Source organism: Platalea leucorodia (genome assembly GCF_965183815.1).
Source record: "Platalea leucorodia genome assembly, chromosome: 11".
In the NCBI taxonomy this organism is placed as follows: domain Eukaryota; kingdom Metazoa; phylum Chordata; class Aves; order Pelecaniformes; family Threskiornithidae; genus Platalea; species Platalea leucorodia.
In genome coordinates, this window is record NC_138833.1 from 17306879 (window position 1) to 17333489 (window position 26611).

The following is a 26611-nucleotide window of genomic DNA, read 5'->3' on the forward strand; positions in this document are numbered from 1 at the left end:
GCTTTTAAATATGAGAGCTCTCTGCTGGCACAACATGCTAACGTAGGAGCAATAATTTTCTTGTAACAGGGTTTCTTCTACAGGGAGTTAGTGACACTGATGGGAGGAGTAAGAGCAATTAGAACACATTTTTAATATAGAATTGAAAAGGTGTTTGACATTCACAGTTATTTATAATCCCTACTTAATGTGCAGGTTGAGAATTCACAAGATAGTCAGCATTTCAGTGGTATTTCACAGCAGGAAATTCAGTCTTATGACCTAGTTTAAAATAAAGGACAAGCATACAACAACTGGACATGTTCACAGCAGTTGTAAAACAAGTTCTCTGCAGGGAAATAACAACTACTTTATACGTTAACATAAAAGTAACTTAATTAGTCCAGAAAGCCAACAGCAACAGTCACAAGAGACAAAGTATTAAAGGCAATATAAAAACCACGTGGTTTTTTTGGTGGGTTTTTTTTTTTACTAAAACAGAACTTCCTCTTCGGAATTTAATCTGTCCCTTTCTTGCTTTCATATGCTGAGCCAGCTGTCTCCTTTGAAGCTCTGCTTTGTCAGACTCAGCATGGTTGTGGTTTCCTGGTTTCCTTGTCAGTTCAATGTGAACGATTCCCTACATTAACACTGAATTGCTTCCCTTTGTAAATCACAAAGTTTCTTCCACATTTAAGCTCTCCTCTGACAAACAAGAAGCACAAGCAGAAATGCTCCTTGTACATTGGAATTGCTGAATAATTGGTTTCAGAGAAAAACATACCGAGCTAGGGAGTGTGAGCTCAGATGTTTCTACGTCTTTATGTGAAATTCCTTACTGCTCTTTAAAAGTGAAAGGATCGATTATTGGGTAAGGCTCAGCATGCCAACCCGTTCCCTGCGTGCACCGGGATCACTAACTAGTGCCAGAGTAAGGACATCAGGAAACAAGGATATTTCAGACCTAACACACTTGTAGGACTGAAAGCTTTTCTGACCTTTTCCAACTGTTATCAGTTGATCTAACCCATCACTACATCTCTTTACAAACTTTACTTATACAGGAAGCTTCATAGCTGCTTTGTGCTCTCTGTTCCTCTGAAGGCTTCTGAGCTACCATGAAAAGGAATAATTAGAATAGCCCTAGGGAGAGGGGAAAAGAGCACCTCCATTTATAAAATATGACAAAGCTTACAAATAGAAGACATTATTACATGCATTTTAAAAATCAAGCTAAAGCTTTAAGAGTAATATTTTTATACTCATTAAGGTTTTTTCCATTACAAATCCCTCTCAACTTCTACAGATCATGAGTAGAAGTCAAAAAGGTTTTAAATCCTACTCTGCCCTCTGTTTTATTTAAAATTTTGCTTATTCTTTGCTTCTTGAACCTTCCTAGTTGCTGTATTGAATTTTATCTGCAACAGCAAGCACAAAAAAGTTTCTTTAAAAAAAAAGAGGCAAGCCAAGATTTGCATAGGCTTGCATGACTCTGGGAAAATAATAATGAAATATCAGAATATTAGTGATAAAAAAATAAGAATGATACACAAAATTCATAATTCCATTCAGGGCTCAGAACAGTCCCTTTTTTCCTCCCTTAAATGTAGTGCAATCAATTATCCCTAGTCGTCTTCTTAACTTTCAAGTGTTAAGCATTTTTATGTCTCCAGAGCAACACCTTATTCTCATTTCAACATGAAAAATGGGAGAAGTCAAATATGATGCATTTCAAATGTAGAGGAATCCACTTGTATTTGAAGCACAGATTGTACAACCTGCAAAATACACAAACTACCAAGCCTGGACTAGACCAGTAGTTCACCTGGGCCAATTAACGTAGAGATCTTTTTATTACATCTTTCTTCCAGAGATGTCAAAGTAGCTTATAAACAAAAACATGAAGGTGCCAAATAAGCAAGGGGCAGGACAGAGACCAAAGTCAGAAGTTAGCAGGAGATCCAGGAATGAAATAAAGGAAACAACAATACCCATGCATGAAGTTACAGATTATCGTTGCTTTTGTCCGACACGTTTCATTCATGAAAGCTTTTTCTGTACAAGACCTGTCCCTCTGACACTTACCTTAATCATGGCAACAAAAGGCATAACCTTCTTCATATACTTCTTCAGTTCTGGCAAGGTGTTAAGCTCACTGGCAATTGCTTTATTATCTGGCAGTTGACCTCCACTGACCTAAACATTGATGAACATCCATTAAAAAGTATAGGTATGATTAAAAAAACTTGCCCTCTAATATCATATACGGTTCGTGCTTTCCCATAAATACCAGCAAGGTTTGTCATTATCATTGATTCCACATATAATAATTTTCCCATGCCTTTGAAACATTTTAAGTAAAATTTTAAAACTTTGACCAAAAAACCCCAGATAACTACTGCCATTCGAGCAACTCAGTATTATTCCACGTTTTCATTATCATTTCTGGTGACTGTGTATTAATACAAGTTTTCTACCAGAACGCATTTTAAATCCAGATTTAAGCCATTTCACAAGCATATTTTTAAGCACTAGTTTCCTGAACTGTTTGGGTTTTACATCCAAAATTTAGATATTTGCAAGAATCCTATTTAGTGCATCAGACCAAACAGCACATTTTAACACTGATGCAGAAAAACCCCTACAGAACGCCCGAAGTTTAATACCCCAAAAACAAATTTCACATGTTTATCTCAATGCCACAAGTTGGAAAAGTCATGACTTTCTATCAGCTACAATACTGATTTGTTCAAGCTGAGAAGGATGGTTCATCAAGATGCCAAAAGCCACTCTTATCAGCTTCCCCATGTCAGAAGCACAGATTCTTCTGCTTTCAGAAAAGCTTATTTCTTCTACTTATGATTGATGTATTCCATTTCAACATATTTCTTGTAACATCACTGAACATAACATCAAGGACCAAAACAACGCTTCTAAGCCTACTTGCATAGTAAGGTAGCATTAATCTGTCAGTCAACAATGTTTCCTCAGAAACACACTTGGGAAGAATATTTTAAAAGCTATCCACTTACAAATGAAAAAGAAAAAATAACAGAACATGGGCTGCTTTTTACTCAGATTGTCGAAAAACAATGAAATCGTACTGTCAAATCAATGAAATTCCTTGGGAAATTTTCATTAAGCACCAAAATTCATTGGACAGTTGTAAAAGCATAAAGAAAATAAAAACTATCTTGCTTTGTATTGAAATAATTTGGTAACAAATTACAGCTTATAAACTTTTTACAGATAGAAAAAAGGAGCCCACAAAAAAGCAGGTAAGCAGCCCAAAGACACATGAAAGGATGACCACCTGATAGTGTTTGCGCAGAACTGATAAGGTGGTGTGCTGCCAAGGCGGGTAGTTCTTTGCCACGTAGATGGTACAGTGAGAAGGCTTCTGGGAAGGTTCTTTAGTACTTTTCTAAGGAAACAAAGAAAAATATTAGGAAGGAGTCCTGAGGCAATACAGACTTATCAAGTATGCACACTTAAAAAGATGACCTAGCACACTTCACCTTTCCTTTCACAGGTGCCATGTAGCTCTTGAGACGGAGTCGGAGGTCATGAGCTGCTTCCATGAGGTACTGAGAGGAGCGAATTAATACCTCATCCACAGGACCTGCTATCGGCCACGAGGCTCTCATGATGGAATGCGGCTTTGAAGAAAGGAAGAAGTGACATGCGCTGAGATCAAAACACATCAGTATCTGATGGTTTTTCAGCCCATTATAGCTTGACTGGAAACTGGAGTTTAGACAGTCTGAACCTCAATGAGCACCCACCTATAACTAGGTTGTAAAGGAATAAGCATACAGCCAACAAGCATTTATTTGCAAGTATGTTAAGGACTATACATACAATTACACCTGCCATATAGCTACATAACTTCATCTACAAGCACAAGGCACTTAAAAAAACCTAAGTTTCATGCATAAGTGTAGGAATATTGCATTATTTGGGTTCGTTTTAGATCACCTCTTTGTGAGGAGACAACTGAAGTGACTTGTATTGAAGTTACATATATCATCACAGTTACAGGCTAACTCTGCATGTTCCCTGTCCTAGGGACAATAAGCTATTATGGCTCTCCATATTATAAGACATATATTTCTTCTACTCGCATATGAAAGACATCCATAAGCCTGATACGAGCCTTACTTTAAAAAAAAAAAAAAAAAAAATCAGTAAAAGCTTAGATCTGAATCAAATGACAAAACTGAAACATTAGTACCTTTCCCAGCAGTGACCAGATGTGCTCACACAAGTGAGGACAGATAGGAGCCAACAGCAGAGTCTGAAGTTCAATGAACTGAAACACCAACTCTCTGTGCATTCCTTCTATTGCCAGCTCACGGTATTTATCTTTTGCTGCCTGAAACACAGCCAATGCAACCATCATTAACACACTCCAACTGCCATGGAGAAACACTTGGAAGAAAACACACACAATTCTTTGCTCTAATATGTTTTTAGAATGTAAGCAGCTTAGAACTCAAAAATGGATTATTACAAGAACTGTATTTTCCTGAAGCACCTGAGTGTGAATCTGTCAGTTGGCCATTTGATTTTTGCATTAATATGGTACTTTTAAAGAGTGTTTATTGGCACAGACATAAAAGACAAAAATATCCACAACTGTGTATCAGGTACTATCATCCCGAATAGCTTGCATAAAGATACTAATAAGTAATAAGAAAAAGGCAATGAATGTGATCTATCATTATATATATAACTCAGCCTACTTAATCATGTTCCTGAATATCACAAAGGAGCCACATAAAGGAGTCTCTGTAATTCATTAAGCGAAGCGGCATGGTTGAGCAGACATTCCGGAGACATGGTTTATTGAATATATCAAAAAGCACTCTGCTTCCAAACAATTTTGTTGACGTAATATCTGGATTTCTTATGAAGCGTTCCTTATTACAAAGCAGCTAAAGAAAGGAAACACTCTTTTTAATAGTGTCTTTTTTTAAGCAGCTTTTTGCTCATATTAGATATCAGGACTATTTGCAGCATGACAGTTGTCTTCCTCTGGACCTTTGTAAAAATGACACAAGCAGACCTTTATAATTTCAGATTTATTCCACTAAAGTACTCTTGTTTCTTGGCACAATTCTGATTCCAACTCAGCTGTATAATTAAGGATCAGAGACACCAGGATCAAAAGAAATCCACAAAGTAACAAATACCAAGTGTTAGTTTCTTACAGCTGAAAAGATACCTCCTACCTGAAATTCAAAGAAGCCAGTTTTCAGAGCTTCCTTAAACATCATCTTCTCATAATTTTGGTCCGTCTTCATTATGCCTGCATTCATTTCACTAGGGAGGGAAGCAAAGTGAAGTGAAAACATCAATATTCTATCAATAGTCTACCCCACATAATGGCAACACTGTGTAAAACAACACTACCAATGTCACCAGTGCAGCACAATCACATAACCTATTCTGTAATGAGGGGGGTATGCAATTCATCAATTTGTAGAAAAAAAATAACTACAGAGATGCTCCTTCCAGGGGGGGAAAAAAAAAAAAAAAAAAAAAAAAAAGGACCAAACTGTATTATTAGCCTTTGTACAATACCTGGCAAAGACTCTGTCATTGAAGGTATTGGCGGGACCACTTCTTAGACTGTCTCTGTTTGCAATCATCTCCTTTACCCACTCCACCCATGTGTAGAGACGAAGAATACCAGCATCTGCCATGGCTTCCACAAAGTTGGCATCTTCAACAGTGTCTCCAGCATCAGCCAAGGCTAATCGCATGCCTGAAAGAAACTGGATCAGCTAACATGGCTGGCATGCAATCAGCTGGTAGATATAGATGCAGGAGGCATGGGAGTCAAAATGAATTACAACTAACTTTTCATTATGAGTTAATAAAGCGCAAAGTGAATTTACAAACTGCCTGGCCAACTAGAGAGAGATGTCTCAAAGGATGCATTTTACCCAGGAAAGGTACACTGCCCTCCTTAGGAAGGAAACCAAACAGACACCAAGAACCAGGAGACTAGTACAATCACTGTCCAAAAAACAAGACCGTGCAAGAAGGAACCAGGGCACACATGTATGAACACAGCACGCATCAACAGTGTGCGTCTTAACGTTTTGATCTCTTAAGTGAATGCAGAGGAATGCAATAGGCACTCTCTAGGAGGTCTCAACACCAAGAGCAGTTCTTGGTTGAAACAGGTGTTGTGCTAACATGCATCCCAATTTTCTAAATAAAGTTCAGCTTTTCAAACAAAAGCAGGTGGTAAGCGGTAGATTTATTGCAATTCATTACTCCAATAAACCCACTGCTCCTTTGAGAGCAAAACACTAATTTTAGTCATTTTGGCATAATTGAAAACCAGATGCAGGTCAGAACATACTTACCATCTGCAGAAAACTTGTCAACAGCTTGAGTCAGGGTAAGAAAGTTGCCTGTAGATTTAGACATCTGAAAGAAATAGAAAAGTCTTTGTTTTCTCACACATCCATTTTGTTGTTGGATAAGCAAGACAGATGCAACAAGGGTTTGGGCAAACCATTGAGAAAGTATTTTCTCACGAATCACAGAAAAGCAATTTGGTAAATCTGAATTAGTTCTCACAGTAAAAGCAGACAACTTTGCAAGCACTCATCTAACTCCTAAATGTTGAACTTGTCTTGAGACTTGCCCAAGTTGTTAATACTAAGGTCCATATCCACCATAGCTGCAGGGAAATGGTAGCTGCCTTCTGCATCATTTTGGTTCCACCCCAGACTTTGTCAGGCTTTGAAAAATGGGACAACTGGTACCAAAATTTAATTCCAAAAATTACCTAAATTAAACTTAAATACTACTTCAAATTGGCATTTTCAGCTCATCCTGCATTGATTTTTCAAGAAGGACTCTGGTGGGGTTTTTTTGCTTCATATTGGACAGTCTCCAAGGTCTAATTCCTAGGTTCAGGTACTTTTAAATTCAACTAAATTCAATTTCAGAACTTGCATACGTTAGCAAGTTATCAGCACAAACTTCTTCCTCTCACTGCACCTACTCCAATGCTTAACAAAGCTAAAAATCTAGTAAAAAAAAAAAATCATTCTATATTACCCTAAAACTCAACAGAAATGCACTGAAATCTTTACCAAACTGATGAAGCTATACAAGAGCTAACTTAGGAAAAGTGTTAGACAGAATTGGAGGAAAGGCAAGTCTTTACCTCTGATGAACAAAAAACTGGAAGGCACCAATGAAGAAACTAGAATTTTCACTATTTCCTCCTCTTAAACTCCAAGAAGGATTTTTCCAGTCTGTCTGGCAAGTGCCTATTTTGACAACCACAAAAGCTATCTCATACATGAAACCTCACTATACCTTTTCAGAATTGAGAAGGAGATGTCCATTTGCTCTCACAGCTACTGGCCACTTTTCTCTGTTTGAAGACAAGATACAAAGCATTTGGTAAAGTAAAATACATTTTCTCTTAAAAAAAAAAAAAAAAGCCACCACATTTTATGTTCTGGTTTGGGATGAACACCTTAAGTGGAATCTTCAAAAAAAATACCTAGGGGGTGTCTTAATAAAAATTAGGGAGTGTCTTTGAAGATGGAAAGAACTACAATACAAGGGTTAGGGATTATCATTGCTGAAATGGAAAGCAGAGAGCATTGCACCTACTTCATTTACCCCACCTCCTTCTATTCAGCTACATTTAATTTAAAGGCCAGTGACTGGCATTGCCCAAAAGCACTTGATAGAGCTAAGTCCCACGTATCTCTACCAATGGAGGAAGCAGATATCAAATTCCCAGAGATGATCTTTACTATACATGAGAAAACAGCTTTTCCTATACACAGTTTTATACAACTCTTAAATAGAGGTTCAAGGGAATGCAAACATAGTATCTTAATGCACAGAACTACATCCTTCTAAAAGCACTGTGTGATCAGCAAAGATTCTCAACCTGTACTGGTCCATGGGAATATGTATGCACTGGTTTAATGCCTTGAGAAGCAATAAAGAAAACTTTATGATAATAATGTTACTTAAAATCCCAGTACAGGAATACAATTCAGTACTGGAAAATACATAAGAAGAGATATTTACAGAAGACATTTGACTTTTATAAAACAGGCCAATGAAAGCTAAAGATAAAATTTCTTCTCCACTTTTACACATTTGCTTTTTCATGTGGCTACTTAACTGAGCATTTCATGCCTCCATAGATAGCTAAAACAAATGAAAAATAGCATCCAACACCACAATTCCAACAGCGGCTGCATTTGGATTTAGCTCTAGATGCTGCTATTTAGTATTGTTTCCGCTCCCAAAGGAGGAAAAAATCCTAAATATACACCAATGCTGTTTCAATATGTTTTTACACATATCCTCTAAAGAAGCACCAAGCCAAGGTACTGTTTAGTTAGGACACATAAATCCTTAGGTTTGCTCTAGAGCTGACTGAAACTGCCAAGTCACTTATGCTACATGCTAGAATTCCAGTGTTTAGAACAAACAGGATTTCAGCAAGTCAACTAGAAGTCATATTATGCAGTTAGATTTCAGCTTTGCTTTAAACAATGTTTTAGAATTTGTACGTAAGAATCTTGCATCTTAAAATCTTTAAAGGATACCAGAAAAAACAGGGGAAATAACGGTAAAAAGCCTTCAATTTCAGTAACTTGTACTATAGACAACTGTAACAAAGCTGCAACATGAAGGAATACATTTTCAACCTAATTCTGAATGTTGTACAGTCCAAAGCCACTAGCAAATGTACCAGAACTACAAACTCTCCAGCTTTATCTCCTGCACACCTGTTTTGCATTATCTCCAAACTTACCTTTGATCTGACCACATAGCCACATGATTATAGAGGTAGTACGACAGATGATTTGGAACAAGATCTTTGCCAGAAACTCTGAGATCCACAGGATACCAAAATTCAAACTCCTCCTTTAGCTTGTCCAACTTTTCTTTTGGAATCTCTGTTTCAGGAAATGGAGCTGCCTTGAAGAAGATGTAATCCCAAACTTCTTTGCTCATTTGATGTGCCCTGCACAGAATTAGGCCCATATTGAGATGGCAGTAAAAGTTCCTCTTACATTCCACAGCATTTTTAATAAGACAGCTTAGAACTGTTGATTCTTTCTCACAACATACTCCATTTGATAAGCAGAGCAAACATGGACAAAGAGTGTATGGGTACTTTGCTTACAATCAGATGAGTGAGTCCAACAGCAGAAAAAATCAAAACTCAGAACTGCTCAAGCCATGCCATGCTTAAAACACCCTTTGATATTTCCCAATAAAGCATAAAGACACCCGTAAACAAAAAGTAATTAATAATTAAAGCATAATCTTGAATGTCCTGGAAACCTGATGATTTCTTTTCCAAACGCTGCCCCCTCCACCCCCAGCACCATTTGTGACTTTAACTGAATACTGAAAACCTATTACTAGTACCTAAGTTTCTCTGCCCTCCCTTGCACTGGGTCACACAGCCATTCCTTCCGGCTTCCATGAAAGTAAAAGAGCAGGACTACAAGAGAATTGCTCTACAATTCAAGGGCGCCTCCTACATGGAAAAAATAGTGGTCTTTTCTCACTTTGAATGGAATTAATCCATTCAAAATTAGCATTTACTGTAAGACACATTTTACCAATTACTAGAGGTAGGATCCACAATTTTGAATGAAAATACTGATGAGATGCAACTTAGACCCACAGTTCTGCAGCCACGGGCCTGCATTAAAAAAAAAAATCCTTCTTGTTTCTACAGAGATTTTTACTCCTAGCTCCTTAGCATTTCACTGGAGTCCACCAGATACTACCTACACACATTTCAAATTAAATCATTTCAAATCAAAGTTTATTATTTCTTAACATCTACTAAGGTGCTTCAGCCTGTATTATGCAAAGAGGAAAAGCATTCTGGATCCCAAGTACCTCCAGTACGTATTAAACAACTAGTTCAAATGACAGTCGATACCACCAGTCTAGAGTAAAGTCTTACCTGCACCAGTTTGCTGTTTTAGATCTGGTAGTTATTATTCTGTGCTTTAAATTACTGTTGTGCCCTGACTTAGCTTCTATGTTTGGCGCCAAAGATGACTGTAACCGAATGGCAACTGACACAATGCACCATAAATGCCCTTTTACTTTACCCCACACAGTAAGTCTTAGTAAAAAGTGTTTGCTAGCACTATAAGAAAGATGTTATCTACTCGTGTAAGAGTACACTCTAATTGTATGTACTTAATTACATCAAATCTATAATTCAGTGCTCAGGATGCTCACTTCAAAGTTTGTTTCCAGACATGACTAGTATGTAGGTAGCCTCTCTATAATTAGAGAGGTTTGAGCCAAAATTAAAACCTTGCCAAGTCTTTCAGAACTATTTCTGTTTCTAAGAATCTCCACTTTGGAAATGGTTTTCAGGGTAGTTACAGCATTGAATAAGGTAACTTCTAGCTCCAATGTGTAAATTACTCCAGAAAATAGTTCATAAAACATGCAGAATTAGTGCATAAGATTCGCAGTGGGTTTTTCAATTGCAGGTGAGTTGTATCATCTCAGCTCTCTGATCTCTATCACTGAAAGTTCACAACCACCCCAACCAAGAGGTCACAAAGCAGTCTTAGGAGGTATTTTGGTACAAATGCCTTCTCCCTCTCACTTTGAAAGCTTCCACATACAAGTTGTGGATAAAAGATGGTTCTAAGCTTCTAAGAGAGTTACCAACTTTTAATACAGTGACAAAAACTAAGTGCTAATCTTGCCCACTTTATACACTGAAGCATACAATTTTTTTATCATTGCAAAGTAGTCTCAGTAAGCAGACACACTTCAGCAGCCACTGAAACCAATCAAAAACACCTGGCAAGGATAATTTCAAGGCAAATCAAACCATTATTAAAAAAGGTGATTTACTCTGCATACAGTTCTGCTTCACGGACATTCCTCCCCTCTCTCTGGCCACCACACTCCTTCGCTTTCCTTATTTCCCTTCTGCAGATTTGCTGTAACTTAGCTAACAGCAGGTTAAGTTTTAATAATGATGCTTTTTAAACACAAAAGCAAAGAACCAGCCTGCTTGGCAAGCCTTTGCCAAGAACAATTCAGGAGATAAACACACCAAATTAAACAAGAAAACTTAATGATTCACTCTCCTTACCTGATGCCTAGAGGAGATTCTCCTTGGCCCCTCAGGTTACCTCCCTGTAACAGATGAGCCACTGTGTAATACGCCATGTAGATAGTTGAGTCGGAGAGAGACTCTATCAGCCACTGCTCATCCCAAGGTAAGCGGGTACCTAGAAGAGATGGAAGCCAGGTATCAGATACAGTCAGCATCATCCCTACTAACAAGCGTGACACTCAAGCACACATAAGCAGTTTACGACTTTCAGTGGGACACATACATATATATATATATATATGCAAGTAGCCATACTTATGCTTTTAAAAATCCTTTTATTAAAAAATTCAACTTATGCATTTGAAAATTTTATTCAAGAGAAAATACTTGCTATTTTTGTAGTCAGCTTCTTAACACAACTGTCAAACAAGCTTCAGCTCACGATCGTTTGCTGTGTATTATAATGGAGTTATAACAGTTGGCCCATGTCACAGGCTACACAAGATGAAGGCTAGTCACAATTTAAGGAGAACACCCAAGAAATGGTATTAGTTCCTTTTCCTGACATCCCTTCCAAATCAACGGCCCAGGCAAAAAGCTACAGAGATGCTGCATAGGATCACTGTAGTAATGCAAAAATAACATTACCCCTGGCCACACGCGTTTTCAAGAAAGTGTGCCTTCTCTGGGATGCTGGGTCAAGATGTTAAGTTGGATAAATCTGTTCTACACTTACCTATACCATTTTGGATTCTAGATAGCACTTAAGCCTTCCAAGTGAAGTGATGAGTACCATCCTCATGAAGCAGAGTGAGAAAAGGAGCGTTTTGCCTACCTAAGCCATATGTCCTGGAGCAGGCATGCTCTTGTAGCCAACCTAAAGTAGCTTCAAAATTTCTCCTAGTTTCTTCACAAAACCTGTAAGAAATAAGCTATTACAAATTACTTCTCTCAGCCCTCTTGGACCATCACCAGCAGCAGCCAACAATCACTCCCCTTTACATCTGCTTTTATAACTTACGTCTCTAGATGTTTCAAGCACTCTGATGCCTGTTTCTTCCAGTTCACTTCACCATAATCTAAATACCTACAGTCAGGAAAAGTTTACTGTAATAAAGCAATCCACGAGTAGGATATAATTTGGCAGTAACTTTGTAACTACAGCTTTACTTCACTTACCACTGGTCACAAAGGGCCACGACACATTCATCAGCAGACCTCGATATAACTTGTTTCTCAGGTTCCATATAAATCATGGCTTCATCCTAAGAGTTGAAAGGGCAATAAAAGCTAAGATCTTAGCTTTGCAAAGTCTTGAAAATCCTCACATCTTACTAGAAAGCATCCTCTCCATTCTAATCTGTTTTACAGCATTTATTGCGTGGCTTTCATCACTGCACAGGCTCTCTGCCTCAGTATTCACTTTAAAATGAGAGCAACACTTGATTATGTACTTCTCTGAGGTATCAGTTCACATAATTTCGTAAAGAATGTCTCCACGCATGACAAAAAGGAGGACAGAAACACAAAATATTACTCATTGACTATGCCCCTACTGATTAAAACAGCTACTAGAAACCCTGAGGGACAGAGGGGGGGGGGAGGGGAAGGTAAAGAAAAATAGAACGATGAGCTTTAATTCTACCTTCACAAACGACGTATTTGGATGCAGGATGAAGTGTTATATTATAATCTGAACATAACTATGATGCGCCAAGGGAATATTGACTAAATAACTGAAGCCTCTCCCACTTCCAGTCCTCATCAGGAAGATCTTACTAGAGAGATGACACGATCATTGTTCATTTACTGCTCTTCCTTCTCTGCATGGTGAACCCCAGAAATGAGGTGTTTGCATGTCACAGATATCCTTTATTTGTAGGCTTGAAAAAGACTGACAATTCAGATCTCACACTTTCAGTATCTTCCCAACTATATCAAAGATTAAATCAGACCACCAAAATATTTCCTAGACAAGGTGATGGGATTAAGCAGGGAATAGAGGTCTCTAAGCTATTCACCCCACTTAGTCCAAGAACACAAGGTTCTTCTTTTAGCAGTATTTCATACTCTGTAGCAATCCAAAGCACCACTAAGAGGACTGCAGAACCAAAACAGAGAGGTTTCTTCAGCAACTCGGCTACTGTGGAAAAGACAAAATGGATAATTTCAAAGAAGCTGTGTGCATAGTACCACATACATTATCCACCATCATCTTCTGAATAACTTTCTTGACATCTTGAACTTTCTGTCCCTTGAATCCATCCACCAACATTACCTGTAAAAGATGGGTCACAGGAGTTGATTTTTTTTTTTTTTAATTAACAAGACATAGGTGCAATAGCTCTTTAGATCAACATAAAGAAGTAGCAGTTACTGCAATCTTTGACGTGCAAAAAATAGGAATACAGATTTTTTTTTTCATTAAATAGACAGTCATCTTAACACAAAATGTGTCTGTATACATGTCAGCATGCACATAGGCAACTGAACATAGCTAGTCAGAAATAATAAGGCAAAAACACACCCACAACACAAGCCAACACATTGCTCTCTTCATACAAGTATTGACTGGGAAACTTATAACAAAATTGATCAACTCCCCAGCATGTGATCACTTGCTAGGAAACCAGATTATAAGTCTCAGTTTGCAGTCCTGCATTACTCCATTCTCTTTCTTCAGTTCTACATGACTCCTCCGACTGCAGGAGAAGCCTAAATGAGAAGTGGTCTGGGGAAAAAAGGAAGAAAAAAATCTCCCTCTTTCTTGCAGTCTTTTTTTTTTTTCTTTACCTTTACCCACTTTTTTCCTCCTAATCAAACTCAGCAAGAAAACACTTAAAATCTTTTATTACTTACTCCCTCATAAAACCCTTTCAGGTACACTCTCTCCTTGGCCTCAGCAAGTTTCTCTCTGTCATTCTGGCTCTGGATTTTGAGCTCATCACAGACTGATGGAGCACAAAGGTTGCCATAGCCTGGGATCTCAATGATGGGCACCTGAGGATTAACAAAACAGCGTCAGATATTCAGTTCAAATTATCTCAATGTCATAAAACCTACACAAAGATTTGTTTCCCAGATTTCACAAGCTTCACCAGAAGTGATGCATTGAACGAAACAGAGACAAGTGTATTTTGCTTGGTTCGCAGTCCCTAGGCTGACATGGGAGTCTGAACCAGAGGTTATGAAGGGGAAAAAAGGCAGTCATTACGAGTTACCTGAAAGCGTTTGTGCTGCATGATATCTTGGCCAAAAGCAGTATTAACCAAAGAACCCTAATGGTAGCAGAAGCAAGTGCTAGGGCTATGTCAAACTTCTACTGTATTGTGTTACTCTGCGTGTAAATTTGCAGCATGTACTACTGTCCTGGTTTCAGCTGGGATAGAGTTAATTTTCTTCTTAGTAGCTGGTAGAGTGCTCTGTTTTGGATTTAGGATGAGAATAATGTTGATAAGACACTGATGTTTTGGTTCTTGCTGAGTAGAGTTTACACTAGTCAAGGACTTTTTAGCTTCTTGTGCTCTGCCAGGTGCATAAGAAGCTGGGAGGGAGCATAGCTAGGACAGCTGACCCAGACTGGCCAAAGGGCTATTCCATACCATATGACATCATGCTCAGTATATAAACTGGGGGAAGAAGAAGGAAGGGGGGGACATTGGGTGTGATGGCGTTTGTCTTCCCAAGTAACCGTTACGCGTGATGGAGCCCTGCTTTCCTGGAGATGGCTGAACACCTGCCTGCCGCTGGGAAGTAGTGAATGAATTCCTTGCTTTGCTTTGCTTGTGCGTGTGGCTTTTGCTTTACCTATTAAACTGTCTTTATCTCAACCCATGAGTTTTCTCACTTTTACTCTTCCGATTCTCTCCCCCATCCCACCGGGGGGGAGTGAGCGAGCGGCTGTGTGGTGCTTAGTTGCTGGCTGGGGTTAAACCACGACAGTCCTTTTTGGCGCCCAACGTGGGGCTCGAAGGGTTCGAGATAATGACAGATTTAATTGGAATGTGCTAGATTGAATTTATAGTTGTTAGTGCTGTTTAGGTATTAATCAGCACGCTTCTGTACTTGCCATGGGGCTTGCTTGCCTTACTGTATATTAGAGTATAGTGCTCGTTAGTGGCTGCTTTTTGCTTTTGCTACTTGCTGAACTGCTTATCATCTTACTGTGCTGTGCCTGGGAACATTTTGATAACAACAACGGCCATGCCCTGGGCTGGCAGATGGCCAGGGCATCGCTGCTGTTTTTGTGCTGCTGTACTGGACAGGCTGGAACTCCAGTGTGAACTCGAGTCAAAGGGACTGTGACCTGTGGATGAGTCCATGTGGGAGCAGGACACCCCAAAGCGCCTGTGGACGTGGATAAGCCCATACCAGAGCAGGTATGTCTCGAAGAGTCTGTGGCCATGGTTATGTCTGTGCCACAGCAGGTATACCTCTGAAGGGATTGTGGCCCAAGGATAAGTCCACGCTGGAGAGGGTACACCTCGAAGCATCTGTGGCTGTGGATAAGTCCGTGCTGCAGCAGGTACACCTTGAAGCATCAGTGGCTGTGCATGAGGTCATGCTGGAGCACCTCAAAGCGTGTGGCCATGGGTAAGGCCATGGTGGAGCAAGTTTACTTCTGAAGAGACTGTGGCTGCGGGTAAGGCCATGGTGGAGCAAGTTTACTTCTGAAGAGACTGTGGCTGCGGGCAAGGCCACGCTGGAGCAGGTATATCTCTGAAAGCATTGTGGCCCATGGAGAAGGTCATGTGGGAACAGGTGCACCTCTAAGTGACTGTGGCTGTGGATAAATCCATGCCACAGCAGGTATACCCCTGGAGAGACTGTGGCTCATAGACAAGGCTCCGCTTGGAGCAGGTAAACCGCTAAGGGACTACAGTCTGTGGATAAGTCCAAGCCGAAGCAGGGGCAAGGGGAGGAGTCCATTGCAGTGTTAAACCCAATGGTCTGGTCCAAAGGGGCCAGGGGTGGAGATTGTAATGGAAATACCTTTAAATTGTTGTAACCCAGGATTTGAGTTGCATGTTATGAGAATTACTATAGCAGGAACCCCTTGTTGCTAGCCAGGCTAGGATCAAGGGGAGGAGTTCATTGCAATGTTAATCCTGGCCCAAAGTGGCCAGGGGTGGAGATTGTAATGGAAATACCTTTAAATTGTTGTAACCCATGATCTGAGTTGCATGTTATAGGAATTACCATAGCAGGAACCACCTGAACAAATGGAGGAGAAGCCTTACAAGAAGCAGTGCAAGTGCAGCAGTAACCCGACCTGAGCTGGCTTTGGTGCCCAATAACTCCACGCAACACACCACCTCTCCTGTCCTGAGTGATCACCATCACCGATGGAGCCCAGTCACGGACTAAATGAACCCAATGGACATTATGTGGACATTTGTGGATGTTTATGGACATTTTACAGACATTTTACAGGAGTGGTCCATAGAATAAGTGGGGTGGTGGTTAATGAGGATGTATTGGATAATGTGGGACCTGAGCATGACGTAAATGGTATGGAATAAGGGGTGGATACTGTCCTGGTTTCAGCTGGGATAGAGTTAATTTTCTTCTTAGTAGCTGGTAGAGTGCTCTGTTTTGGATTTAGGATGAGAATAATGTTGATAAGACACTGATGTTTTGGTTCTTGCTGAGTAGAGTTTACACTAGTCAAGGACTTTTTAGCTTCTTGTGCTCTGCCAGGTGCATAAGAAGCTGGGAGGGAGCATAGCTAGGACAGCTGACCCAGACTGGCCAAAGGGCTATTCCATACCATATGACATCATGCTCAGTATATAAACTGGGGGAAGAAGAAGGAAGGGGGGGACATTGGGTGTGATGGCGTTTGTCTTCCCAAGTAACCGTTACGCGTGATGGAGCCCTGCTTTCCTGGAGATGGCTGAACACCTGCCTGCCGCTGGGAAGTAGTGAATGAATTCCTTGCTTTGCTTTGCTTGTGCGTGTGGCTTTTGCTTTACCTATTAAACTGTCTTTATCTCAACCCATGAGTTTTCTCACTTTTACTCTTCCGATTCTCTCCCCCATCCCACCGGGGGGGAGTGAGCGAGCGGCTGTGTGGTGCTTAGTTGCTGGCTGGGGTTAAACCACGACAACTACTAATCAAGTTACATAGGACTTACAAAGTATTAGTGCAATTCCACTCATCAAATCAAAAATTCCTGGCAGTCCCCAGCGTGACTCCTGATCTGCCGTCCTACAAGCAATAACCCAGTTTTATCTCCTGACATGACACCAGTACCAAGCTGTACCAGCACTGAAGCTAGCATGTGGAAGCAAGGGTAATGTTGAACATTGGGATGGTTTTACTGTAACCTATGTTTTCTAATGAAAACAGATCCAGCCATGGGTCTGCATTAACAGTAAGGGACTTTAGCTCTTTGCGTAGAACAGATACAATAATAATCTGCCCATTAAGGCGGTAAGTTTTAACCAACCAACAGGTTATCAGTATAATGATGCAATCCATTCTTCAAAATAGTAATTCCCACAAAAACTAATACTTTATCCCTGAAGTATAGCATAGAATAACAAACGCTGGTTGCAACCCCTAACAGACCAAATATTACAATTATAGCAAAACATGAAAACTTTACTCTAAACTTTTCAGCTCTTTCAGCTCAGAAAGACTTTAAATAGAAATTCTGGAAAAAGCAGGCACAGTTTTTGGCACATTTCTCAGTGAATACAAAGTAATGTGTACTGCAGATGGACACATTTGGGTGTACTTACCGGTTCAAACGGCAGGACCATTTCATCTTTGATGCCATACTTCACCCTCAAAGCCTTTGAAAGTTGGAAGGAAAAAAAAAAAAGCAATTTGGTTAGAAGAAAAATCTTCTAGATTTAAAGGTTTTTAATCCATTCATAGGGTCTTTCCTGTATATCATATTTTACTATAAAGCAGAAAAAGCCACTTCCCTGCCTTCTCACCATTTCTCACACCTGTGTTTAATGCCCATCTCATTTCCAGGTGATTCTTTGTCATAATTGTCTACCTTTTTAAGAGGGGAAAAAAACACTGTCACTCTACCCTGAAAACAAGTGGGACAAAAATCCAATAGCCAAGGATACCTGTTTAGACACTGATGTACTCTTGAAGCTGTAATAGCAACAGCTACTTTAAGTCTCATTTGAAATTCATACAGAGCTTTTAATCTCAGCTCTGGAAGTCATTTCCACAACAGGAATTTATTTTGATTTCACTGGTACTCTTCTATAGCTTAACATGCAGAAGTTACACGATTCTTGTCCAAAACTCGTCTTGAAGTCTGAGAATAAACACCTGTCCCAGTCCAGCTGGTTTTAACTTCATTTATTTTTAAACTACTTTGGTTTCAAGTTAGAGATAGCAAAACTCCAGTTAAAGGGAGTTCCATTTTACCCACCGGATATCCACTTTTGACCCTCCACACTGCAGAAAGGAAACAGAAACAGAAGCAATTCAGTTAACACTGACCTGTTTTTTTTTCAAATCTCTCAGGGCTGCAAAGTCATCCGGAGAATCAGAGGGAACACTTGTTACCACTCCAGTTCCTTGACAGAGAAAGAGATACAACAGATAAAAAGATTAGTCAACATGTATTGAATGCACAGTGTGCATCAAACAGGCTTTGGCAAGACACTGCTGTAAAGTTACCTTTGTCTTCCTTGATCGTGAGCATGGGAAGAGCATATATAACTCTGTAGGCGGTGAGAGGTGCAGAAAGTGCAGCGCCAAGAATCTCCTATGCAGGACAAAGGAATATCATTACAATAAATAGCACTTTCTCAGTCTAGCTGAGTAAGCTCTCCTGGCTGATATTCTCCAAATTTGCTAGCATTCCCTACCTTACAAACAAATAAATTAAAAAAAAAAAAAAAAATATATATATATATATATAGTTAGACAAGGAGAAAGTACATATGAAAAGCATGTGTGTACTATTTGAGACAGTATATGGACTATTTACTGGTAGAACAATCAAATACCAGATAATACAAAGTAATTCAGAGAAAGCAAAACTACTGAAAGCATAGAGTTGGAAAAAGATAGTAAGCAGGAGAACAGTTTGTTTCCAAATATCCGAAGCACATCAGCATCAAGACAGGAATGAACTGGGAAGCCAGTGTCAAAAGTTAGATTAAACAAAGGCAGGAAAAGCATATTGTCAAGACCATTTATGCACTAACAGGAGGTAGTCTAGATGTTGCAGTTGTCTTCTACCTCTCTAATTTGCTTGAATTCACATCATATCTACTTTCAAAGAAACAAAACCTGTATTTTCTATTTCATCCTTCAAAGCAGGATCATGAAAGATGGTTTTAGTGAACGGAGATCGAGAGATGTAAACAGCATGAAGGTACTTTATATCAGGATGAACAAACGCCACTAATTACACTTACTCTGAACAGAGAAGTTAAGGATAGTAAATATCAAAAACACTAACACTCAACTACTAAGCTAAGAAAGCTTCATTCACAAAGATGTACTGGAAATTTCAGCATCAACAAAAAGCCTTTTTCATATAACCCTTTCTAGCTATTACTTTTTTCCATCCCTTTCCATTCCTCGTAGAGAAGTTATCACTCTTCCCAGCATGCAGAAAACTGTTACTTAAAACCATTCATTCATCACGCAATGCTAAGGCAATAGTAATGCATTTGTCCACAGGTAAGTGCATCAGGATAATCTCCCAGAAGTAGTTGTAGCTCGGCTGCCAAGGAAGCTGTCTTCTGCTTGGTTTTTTAGCACTTTTTTTTTTTTTTTTTTAATAGTTTCTATATTTTCTTTATAAGTAGAATTCTGCCATCACCTTTGTAAGTATAAGCTTCACAGGAATAGATAAGCCTGACCAGCAAGCTGCAAGATGCTTACTTCTCCCATCAGCTCCTTGACAACAGGTACGACTCCATTATCTTTTGTAAAGCCCTGGTAGGACATGTTCCTGGCAGCTCTTTGGGTACAGATAAAAATATCCCCATTCACAGTTTCAAAGCCGATGTACTTCATATCTGGGCGAACCCAGCAGTTAGTCTGTCCAAACATAGTCTCTGGTCTGAGCGTAGCAGCCACCAAGAAGATATTTTTTCCTCTTAGACCACTGGGGGGAAAAAAGTATTTCATAAGTCACCAAAACAAAAACATTTGGGGCAATACAGAACATACTTTTAAGCTAATATGAACTTTCAAGTAACATTTCCTAAGGGATGAAAGTGGGTCATTAAGTTCTTTGTGGGTTTTTCATTTTCTTTCTTTTTTTTTTTTTTTTAAACTCCAATTTGAGTTTCACACAGACTAGTGAATATAGCAGCTCAAAACAGAGACCAAGTCTTTGAAGTGACAGAAGTAAGAGGGTGAAATTATATTCTGCTTTAGGCAAAACAGACTGTCTAATTTAATGGTCACTTCTGGCCATAAGGTAGAACCTATTTGCCATTACAAATTCAAGACCTACCTTAATTTTGCAGGATAAGGATCTAACACCTTCATTTTTATTAGCGTATATTCTTGAGGCCCGACACCCTACAATGCACATAATGCAGCAATAAATATGACAGACTCAAACAGTCAAGAAAATAAATCCTATTCTGTAGTAACCTAACCTAAATGCTATTTAAGGTACTGATGCTTTCTTCAAAGTAAATCATATTTCCATTGATACATATAGCTGTTTACTAAAATGCAGACTGGAGAGAGAGGTTATACTTTATTTCTATGTGCAAAAGTTTACTCCTCACAGCCACTAACAGCTCATTTGTTTTGTTTCAACAGATAGATAATGATACGATGCAGTGATGCTGCTGGCACAAATGGCCAAATAATCACAGAAAACAGCTACAATGGAAAATACTATCCATAGTTCAAGACAAATATTCTCAATAGAGGAGTTCATTCCATTTTCACATGTACTGACAATTGAGAACCAATAACTCTGTATGTACAACATACACTTTGCTCCAAGATACAATTTATTTTTCCATTCAGTATTTAAGATCATAAGCAATGCATAAAAATCTCAATTAAAAATATTACCTCTCCTGTTTGCCTGTCATGATCCATGCAAGGCTGTCCATCTTTTGGAGAATAAATTGTATATCTAGAAAAAGGTATATTTTCATTTAGTAGCAAATACAATAATGCATAGACCAAGAGGTAAAAACAAAAACTTTATTGAAAAGAGACGTCTTAATGGTATTCTCAAATTTTGTGTCAATCTGTTTCCACCGATGTCAACGTTCAGTTTTTACAAGAGCTTTAAGTATTGGCCCTATTTTGCTTTCAGTTGATATCCATGGAAAAACTAAAACAGGAACACAATATCACACACTGTGCTAGGACAATAAATACACTACTTTACTGTGTCTAGTAGAGCACTGGAAATGAAAGGATTTTAGTTTGAGTTATAAGCACATTCTAGAGACATGTCATAGGGTTCCATCTTTGGTAAAGCTGAGCTTATCCATATTCACAATAAACTCAGAGTTGAGTGGCAGGCTTACCGTTTCCCAAACTTAATCTTATTTCTTTCCTTTAATGTAAGAAATTGCCATCGCACAAAGGAATCATAATAAGGATTAACATCTGTAGTAATGAAAGAACGTCTCCAATCCACCTGGAAATGCATAAGAGTCTCCGGTAAGTAAGTAGAATAAAGAAATTCGAGGAACCTCACAATAGCAAAACTATTATTTTAAAAAGGAAAAGAAGTTTCTCTCCAAAAAGATAATGCAAGTACATATCACACAAAGGGCACATCCTTAAAAACATAACTATGCAGCCTGTATGAGCATGGTCTTTCAGAGCTGAGATGTCAAAGACCCAAGGCCCTGTCTGCCGACTGTGAATTTTAGAGATTTTGTAACAATTTTAACCAATCGCTCCAGCTAAATTTCAGCACTACCTTGTTTCATAATCTCTACATGCCTTTATTTTTAAAAATCTGTTGTCAGCAGGACAAGTATCTTTATTTAATATCACATCATTACTCTTCCTAAAACTACTATCAGTACTGACTACAGAACAGTTATCTAATACAGAAGCAAGAAGTGGAAGTCATAATTCCTTTATTCGACTCTTGTTTCCAGTTGTGATCAGTGCATAGGGTATAAGCTCTATACAAAAAAGCACTTAATTATCACCCAAGACTATTAAAAGGTTAAATGAATAATTCCAAAAATACCAGAAACATTTCTAGAATAATGCTGGTATTACGCAAAAAAATCTCCTCAAAGGAGAAGCAGCATATTCATAAACATAATGACAATACAAGTATGGCTGCTCGCATAACTGAATTTTAGATTTCATACAGTTACCTTCAATCCCATGCTCTTCAGATCCTGGACAGCAAGGGGAGGGAAATAATCCAGCCAATGCTCAGCTTCAGAAAAACTGGCTACTTCTTCATCAGAAAGACCCAAAGACTTCATGATTCCCCACTGGTACTTGGAAGAGCCAGTCTTGGCAGCAGCCTTACTCTGAATGGACAATTATGATTAGGAAAAAGTGCACATTCTTGTATTCACAATAGTTTTATGTGGACAAGAGCATTTTTTCTCTATTAATGTTATGCTTTATATTTCCAGATACACAAGTTAATACAGATATTCTAGCATCCTTTCTCTAGTATTGCAGATTAATGATTAGAGTTTCTGATCTACACTATTTCCTAGCTTGTATTCAACTGTACATACATTAACCCCCCCCCTCTTTTCAACGGTTACATACTTACATCTCTCTGATAAACCTGCGGAAAGGGTGTGCCATGACAAACTGGCAAGAAACGAGTAGCTCACTGAGGTCCTGGTCAAACAAATGGGTGTTTTTACCATGAAAAGGTGGAGCAGTCCTGCACTATATCCATGTATCAAAAACCTTTTCTGCTGTTACTTTGCTCATATTACTTTTTCCAGCTACTGTCCTCCAAATATCTTATGTCTCTACCCAGGGGGGCGGGAGGCCGCAAAAAACAAACAAACAAAAAAACCCACAAGAAACACAGAGTATTACTCTGGATGATCTCATTTTTCTCAGGAAACTATTAAACAGTGCACCATCTCGCCATTAAGATTTCATGCATTAAAATGGTACCTCTGGAACCATACAGTTGATGCATTTTTTCTTCCAAGTCTACCTTAAAAGTACCCAGCTAACTTGGAAAAACCAATCTAAATATTTTTATCACAGGTTTTTGAGGAGTGTGAAAGAGGAAAAACCCATAATGCATACTTTGAAGCTTTGAGAGCACAGCTACCAATCCACAAAGTCTTTGTTAAATTTTACCTTTTTGCCTTTCGCTTTGTCTTTGATGATAATCTCTTCTTCTTTCTTAGCAGAATTTTCTTCCTCTTCTTCCTCCTCATCAGGAAATTCAGGTGGGCAGCCATATAATTCCATTTCTCTTTTTAGCTTATCTGCACAAGCCTAAACAGAGTTATTGGTAGTCTATCAGCACTTTTCTGTGGCAATTACTTCAATCATAGCTAAGGAGTGCTTTTTGCTGATAACAATTTGCATTTCACTACAACACTTTAAACTTTTTTAAAGCATTTTATTTTCTAGAAGGTCATAATGTATAGTTCAAGCACAACACATGTTTACTACAAATTCAGGTTCCAAATCAACTATCTTGATGAATTTTTGAATAAATTAACATGATATTCTGGATGAACAGTAAGCAATGCCCTAAGTAGTCTTAAGTATTAAAAAAAAAAAAAAAAAAGAATTAGAAAAAGCCCTCAGTAACTCAAACCATCTTACCTTTATAGGCATCCCAGTGCAGTGTAGACCAAATGGAAACAAGCAGTTCTTTCCCTTTAGCCTCTGATACCCAATTGCGAACTATATAAAGTAGAAAAACGAAACAGATGAAATAAGAATGGCATAAGGCTAAATTAGCGCCCTTGTCAAAAAATAAGTGCAATTCCTTCTTTAAAATGAAACTACTAAAAGATAAACGAATGGAGTCAACAGCATCTAGGAAGCTAATTAAAGGAAAAGAAGGTGAAACTAACTTTTGTTATCAGGTCTGCTGCTGCCCACCTGCATAAGTACAAGCCTTCCTAATTTTCAGGGGGCTGTTTTTGACTAGAGAAGAATGGGTGCAAAGAAGAGATTTTGTGGAATCCTGTCCACTAGTACCTAAAACCTGTTAGCACACAGGTAACAGAGCAGAGTATTCACAAACAAAAGAGACAGTAAGATTTCTTGTGAAGTTTGCACCATTTAGCAGCTAGACAAATGGTAAGAAGCAGCACCTCCTAAAAATCTCGGCAAATCTGAAAGAATGAATAGAGGAAACACCTGTAGTCTAGTCTCCTAGAATTAAAAAAGCGATCAGCGGCAGTTCTCTTCAACCAGCAATATTTCCACTGAAAATATGGGAAAAAAGGAAAAGCTTGAATAAGCTATTCTTGAATCTATAAAGTAATTCACAAGGCATTCTGTTAGCTCAAAATTTAACTACAAAATTAGCATTTGTTCTAGAGTAGTATTTAAAGGTATTAGCAAAAGAAAATTTTTACCTCACATTTAGATAAAGAAAATGTGTGTCCCAGGTGAAGGCGGCCATTCATGTAGGGGTAAGGAAAGGTAACAAAGTACTTTCCTTTGCTGAGAAGAAATTCAAAGAATTAAAACATGTAATTAGCTTTTAAAATGTCCATCAGAAGATGCACAAGTAAAACACTTAACTGATACGTTCGGCTATTGTCAGCCCACGGGGGCATTAAAATAATATTTTCCCTGCCAGTGAAATAAGTCTTTGATTTTAAAGAACTGATATACTCACAAATTCTATCATCTTTAGGAAAAAAAAAATTCAAAAGAAAAAACCCACAGAGGACTGACATCACAGAGAAACTTTGAAATAGGTATAACATCTTCCCAAAGGTAACAAATTCTAATCCTGCTTCTGTAAATTAATTACTGCAAAGGCTTGAAGTCATTTATTTAATCTCCCACTGTTTGAGTTCAGGTTTCCTAGTGGCACGCTGTAAATTATTACTCATTTCAGAGAGATACATTGTTGCACAGTGTTTTGAATGTATATTATATTGTTGTAACCTGACCTCTCAAAGCAACTAAAACAACTTCTAGATCTTTAGGACATTGTAAATTTCTACCTCCACCTTTAAACTCTACCCCTACTCCGTGCCTTTTTACCCTTCAGACACTACCACTGATGTATAAACATGCATAAATAAAGGCCAAGTCATTTGTTTGCTCGCAAAATATTACAATTTAAGAAGCTGCCACCTGTTACACCACTTCAGTTGTTATCACGGTTTAGTTTGACTTTCGCACATGACAAATAACTAACCTCACATTGCCGAGGTCACTGCTTTTTCCCCCTCAGAGACCTACCCAAACAACTAATGCTGTTCCACAAGGAAGCCTCCCTCTACACTGTAAAGCATCAATCCTATTCATCTGAGAGGAACTGTGCTCCCAAGCACGCTAAGCATTTCCAGAGGCTCTGTCTTAAACAAATTTCTCAGGGTTACTCTGGGGCAGAAATAAAACCAAGAGTTAAACATTTTTTCTTAATCCCTTCGCCCATGAAATGCTTCCTCCCAGCAGCTCTGCTCCATCCCTTCCTCGGAGGCCAGGAACGCAGCTCGCCACGTGCCGCCACCCTCACGGTCCTGAGCGAGCGGCGACCGAGGCAACTGAGAAGAGCTGTCCCCCGTCAGCTCGCTCCAGGAGCACTGCACCGAGCACCAGGGAACCCCGTCGTGACAGATGAAGGCAGGGAACATAACATTAAAGCTTGGTAGCTGCTCAGGCACTAAAGCAGACCATATCTGCCACATGGAAAGTGAACAGAGTCCAAACCAGCGCTACACGTGCCTGCTATTTTAGAAAAACCAATTTCAGAAAACTACGAACAGTTATGAAACCAACCAGGTGGGAGAAAATTTAAGCAAAGAAATAAGCACCTTCTACAATCAACAGCCAGCAGCTCAGGAATATTTTACCACAAGACCAGAAAGCCATTATCAAAGCAAAATGTTATGTTGACCAAAACCAGCATAGATTAAAAATAGAATACTCTACAGAAAAAAAAAAAATCCTTAACTAACAAGTAAGAAAAACAAGAGAAAATTCACAGCAGTTCAAATGAATTAGAAGTGGCAAATACCAAAAAGGAAAGGAATAACCCAGATAAACCTCAGTACAGATTCACTCACAGGGATGATGTCAACAAGAGAGTTTTTTCTTTTATTTTAACAAAATAAAAGAACAAAAGTAATCCTACCGATGGCATTAGTACATGGAAACAGCAGAAAACAAGAGATGGTTCAGACACAGTCCCTCTAGAAACACAATGAAGTTATGTTAGCAGAGGAAGCTGCAAGCAAAGAAGCGGAAATACAACAAATGCAGCGACTGGAAGTCAGAGAACTTCATAGTTAATAAAAAACTTTACATAATAACAAAAAAATAAATCAGGAACATTGTTAGCCATTAAAACAACCTGAGAAGATCTGTGGTGGAATTCCATTCTTTTTAAATAAGGGTTA

The 26611-nt window shown here is 38.8% G+C and overlaps 1 protein-coding gene across 5 annotated transcripts in view; it reads right to left on the minus strand.

The window, feature by feature from the left end:
• LARS1 (leucyl-tRNA synthetase 1) overlaps window positions 1–26611 on the minus strand; it is a 36268-nt gene that overhangs the window by 5888 nt on the left and 3769 nt on the right. For 4 of the 5 annotated variants that reach the window (XM_082324345.1, XM_082324341.1, XM_082324343.1 and 1 more), the window contains exons 3-28: window positions 24611–24698; window positions 23847–23927; window positions 23370–23510; window positions 22403–22564; window positions 21590–21702; window positions 21123–21186; window positions 20545–20612; window positions 19965–20190; window positions 18747–18834; window positions 18567–18643; window positions 17840–17893; window positions 13952–14092; window positions 13293–13370; window positions 12272–12357; window positions 12114–12179; window positions 11928–12010; window positions 11129–11267; window positions 8795–9007; window positions 7327–7384; window positions 6360–6423; window positions 5566–5749; window positions 5214–5304; window positions 4214–4354; window positions 3498–3638; window positions 3293–3403; window positions 2065–2175 (exon numbers count right to left, since the gene is read on the minus strand). In XM_082324345.1, the coding sequence (XP_082180471.1) occupies window positions 2065–2175; window positions 3293–3403; window positions 3498–3638; window positions 4214–4354; window positions 5214–5304; window positions 5566–5749; window positions 6360–6423; window positions 7327–7384; window positions 8795–9007; window positions 11129–11267; window positions 11928–12010; window positions 12114–12179; window positions 12272–12357; window positions 13293–13370; window positions 13952–14092; window positions 17840–17893; window positions 18567–18643; window positions 18747–18834; window positions 19965–20190; window positions 20545–20612; window positions 21123–21186; window positions 21590–21702; window positions 22403–22564; window positions 23370–23510; window positions 23847–23927; window positions 24611–24661 (2832 nt within the window). In that variant the 5' untranslated portion in view covers window positions 24662–24698. The remainder of the gene's footprint in view (window positions 1–2064; window positions 2176–3292; window positions 3404–3497; window positions 3639–4213; window positions 4355–5213; window positions 5305–5565; window positions 5750–6359; window positions 6424–7326; window positions 7385–8794; window positions 9008–11128; window positions 11268–11927; window positions 12011–12113; window positions 12180–12271; window positions 12358–13292; window positions 13371–13951; window positions 14093–17839; window positions 17894–18566; window positions 18644–18746; window positions 18835–19964; window positions 20191–20544; window positions 20613–21122; window positions 21187–21589; window positions 21703–22402; window positions 22565–23369; window positions 23511–23846; window positions 23928–24610; window positions 24699–26611) is intronic. The other variant, XM_082324342.1, reaches the window with a different exon arrangement.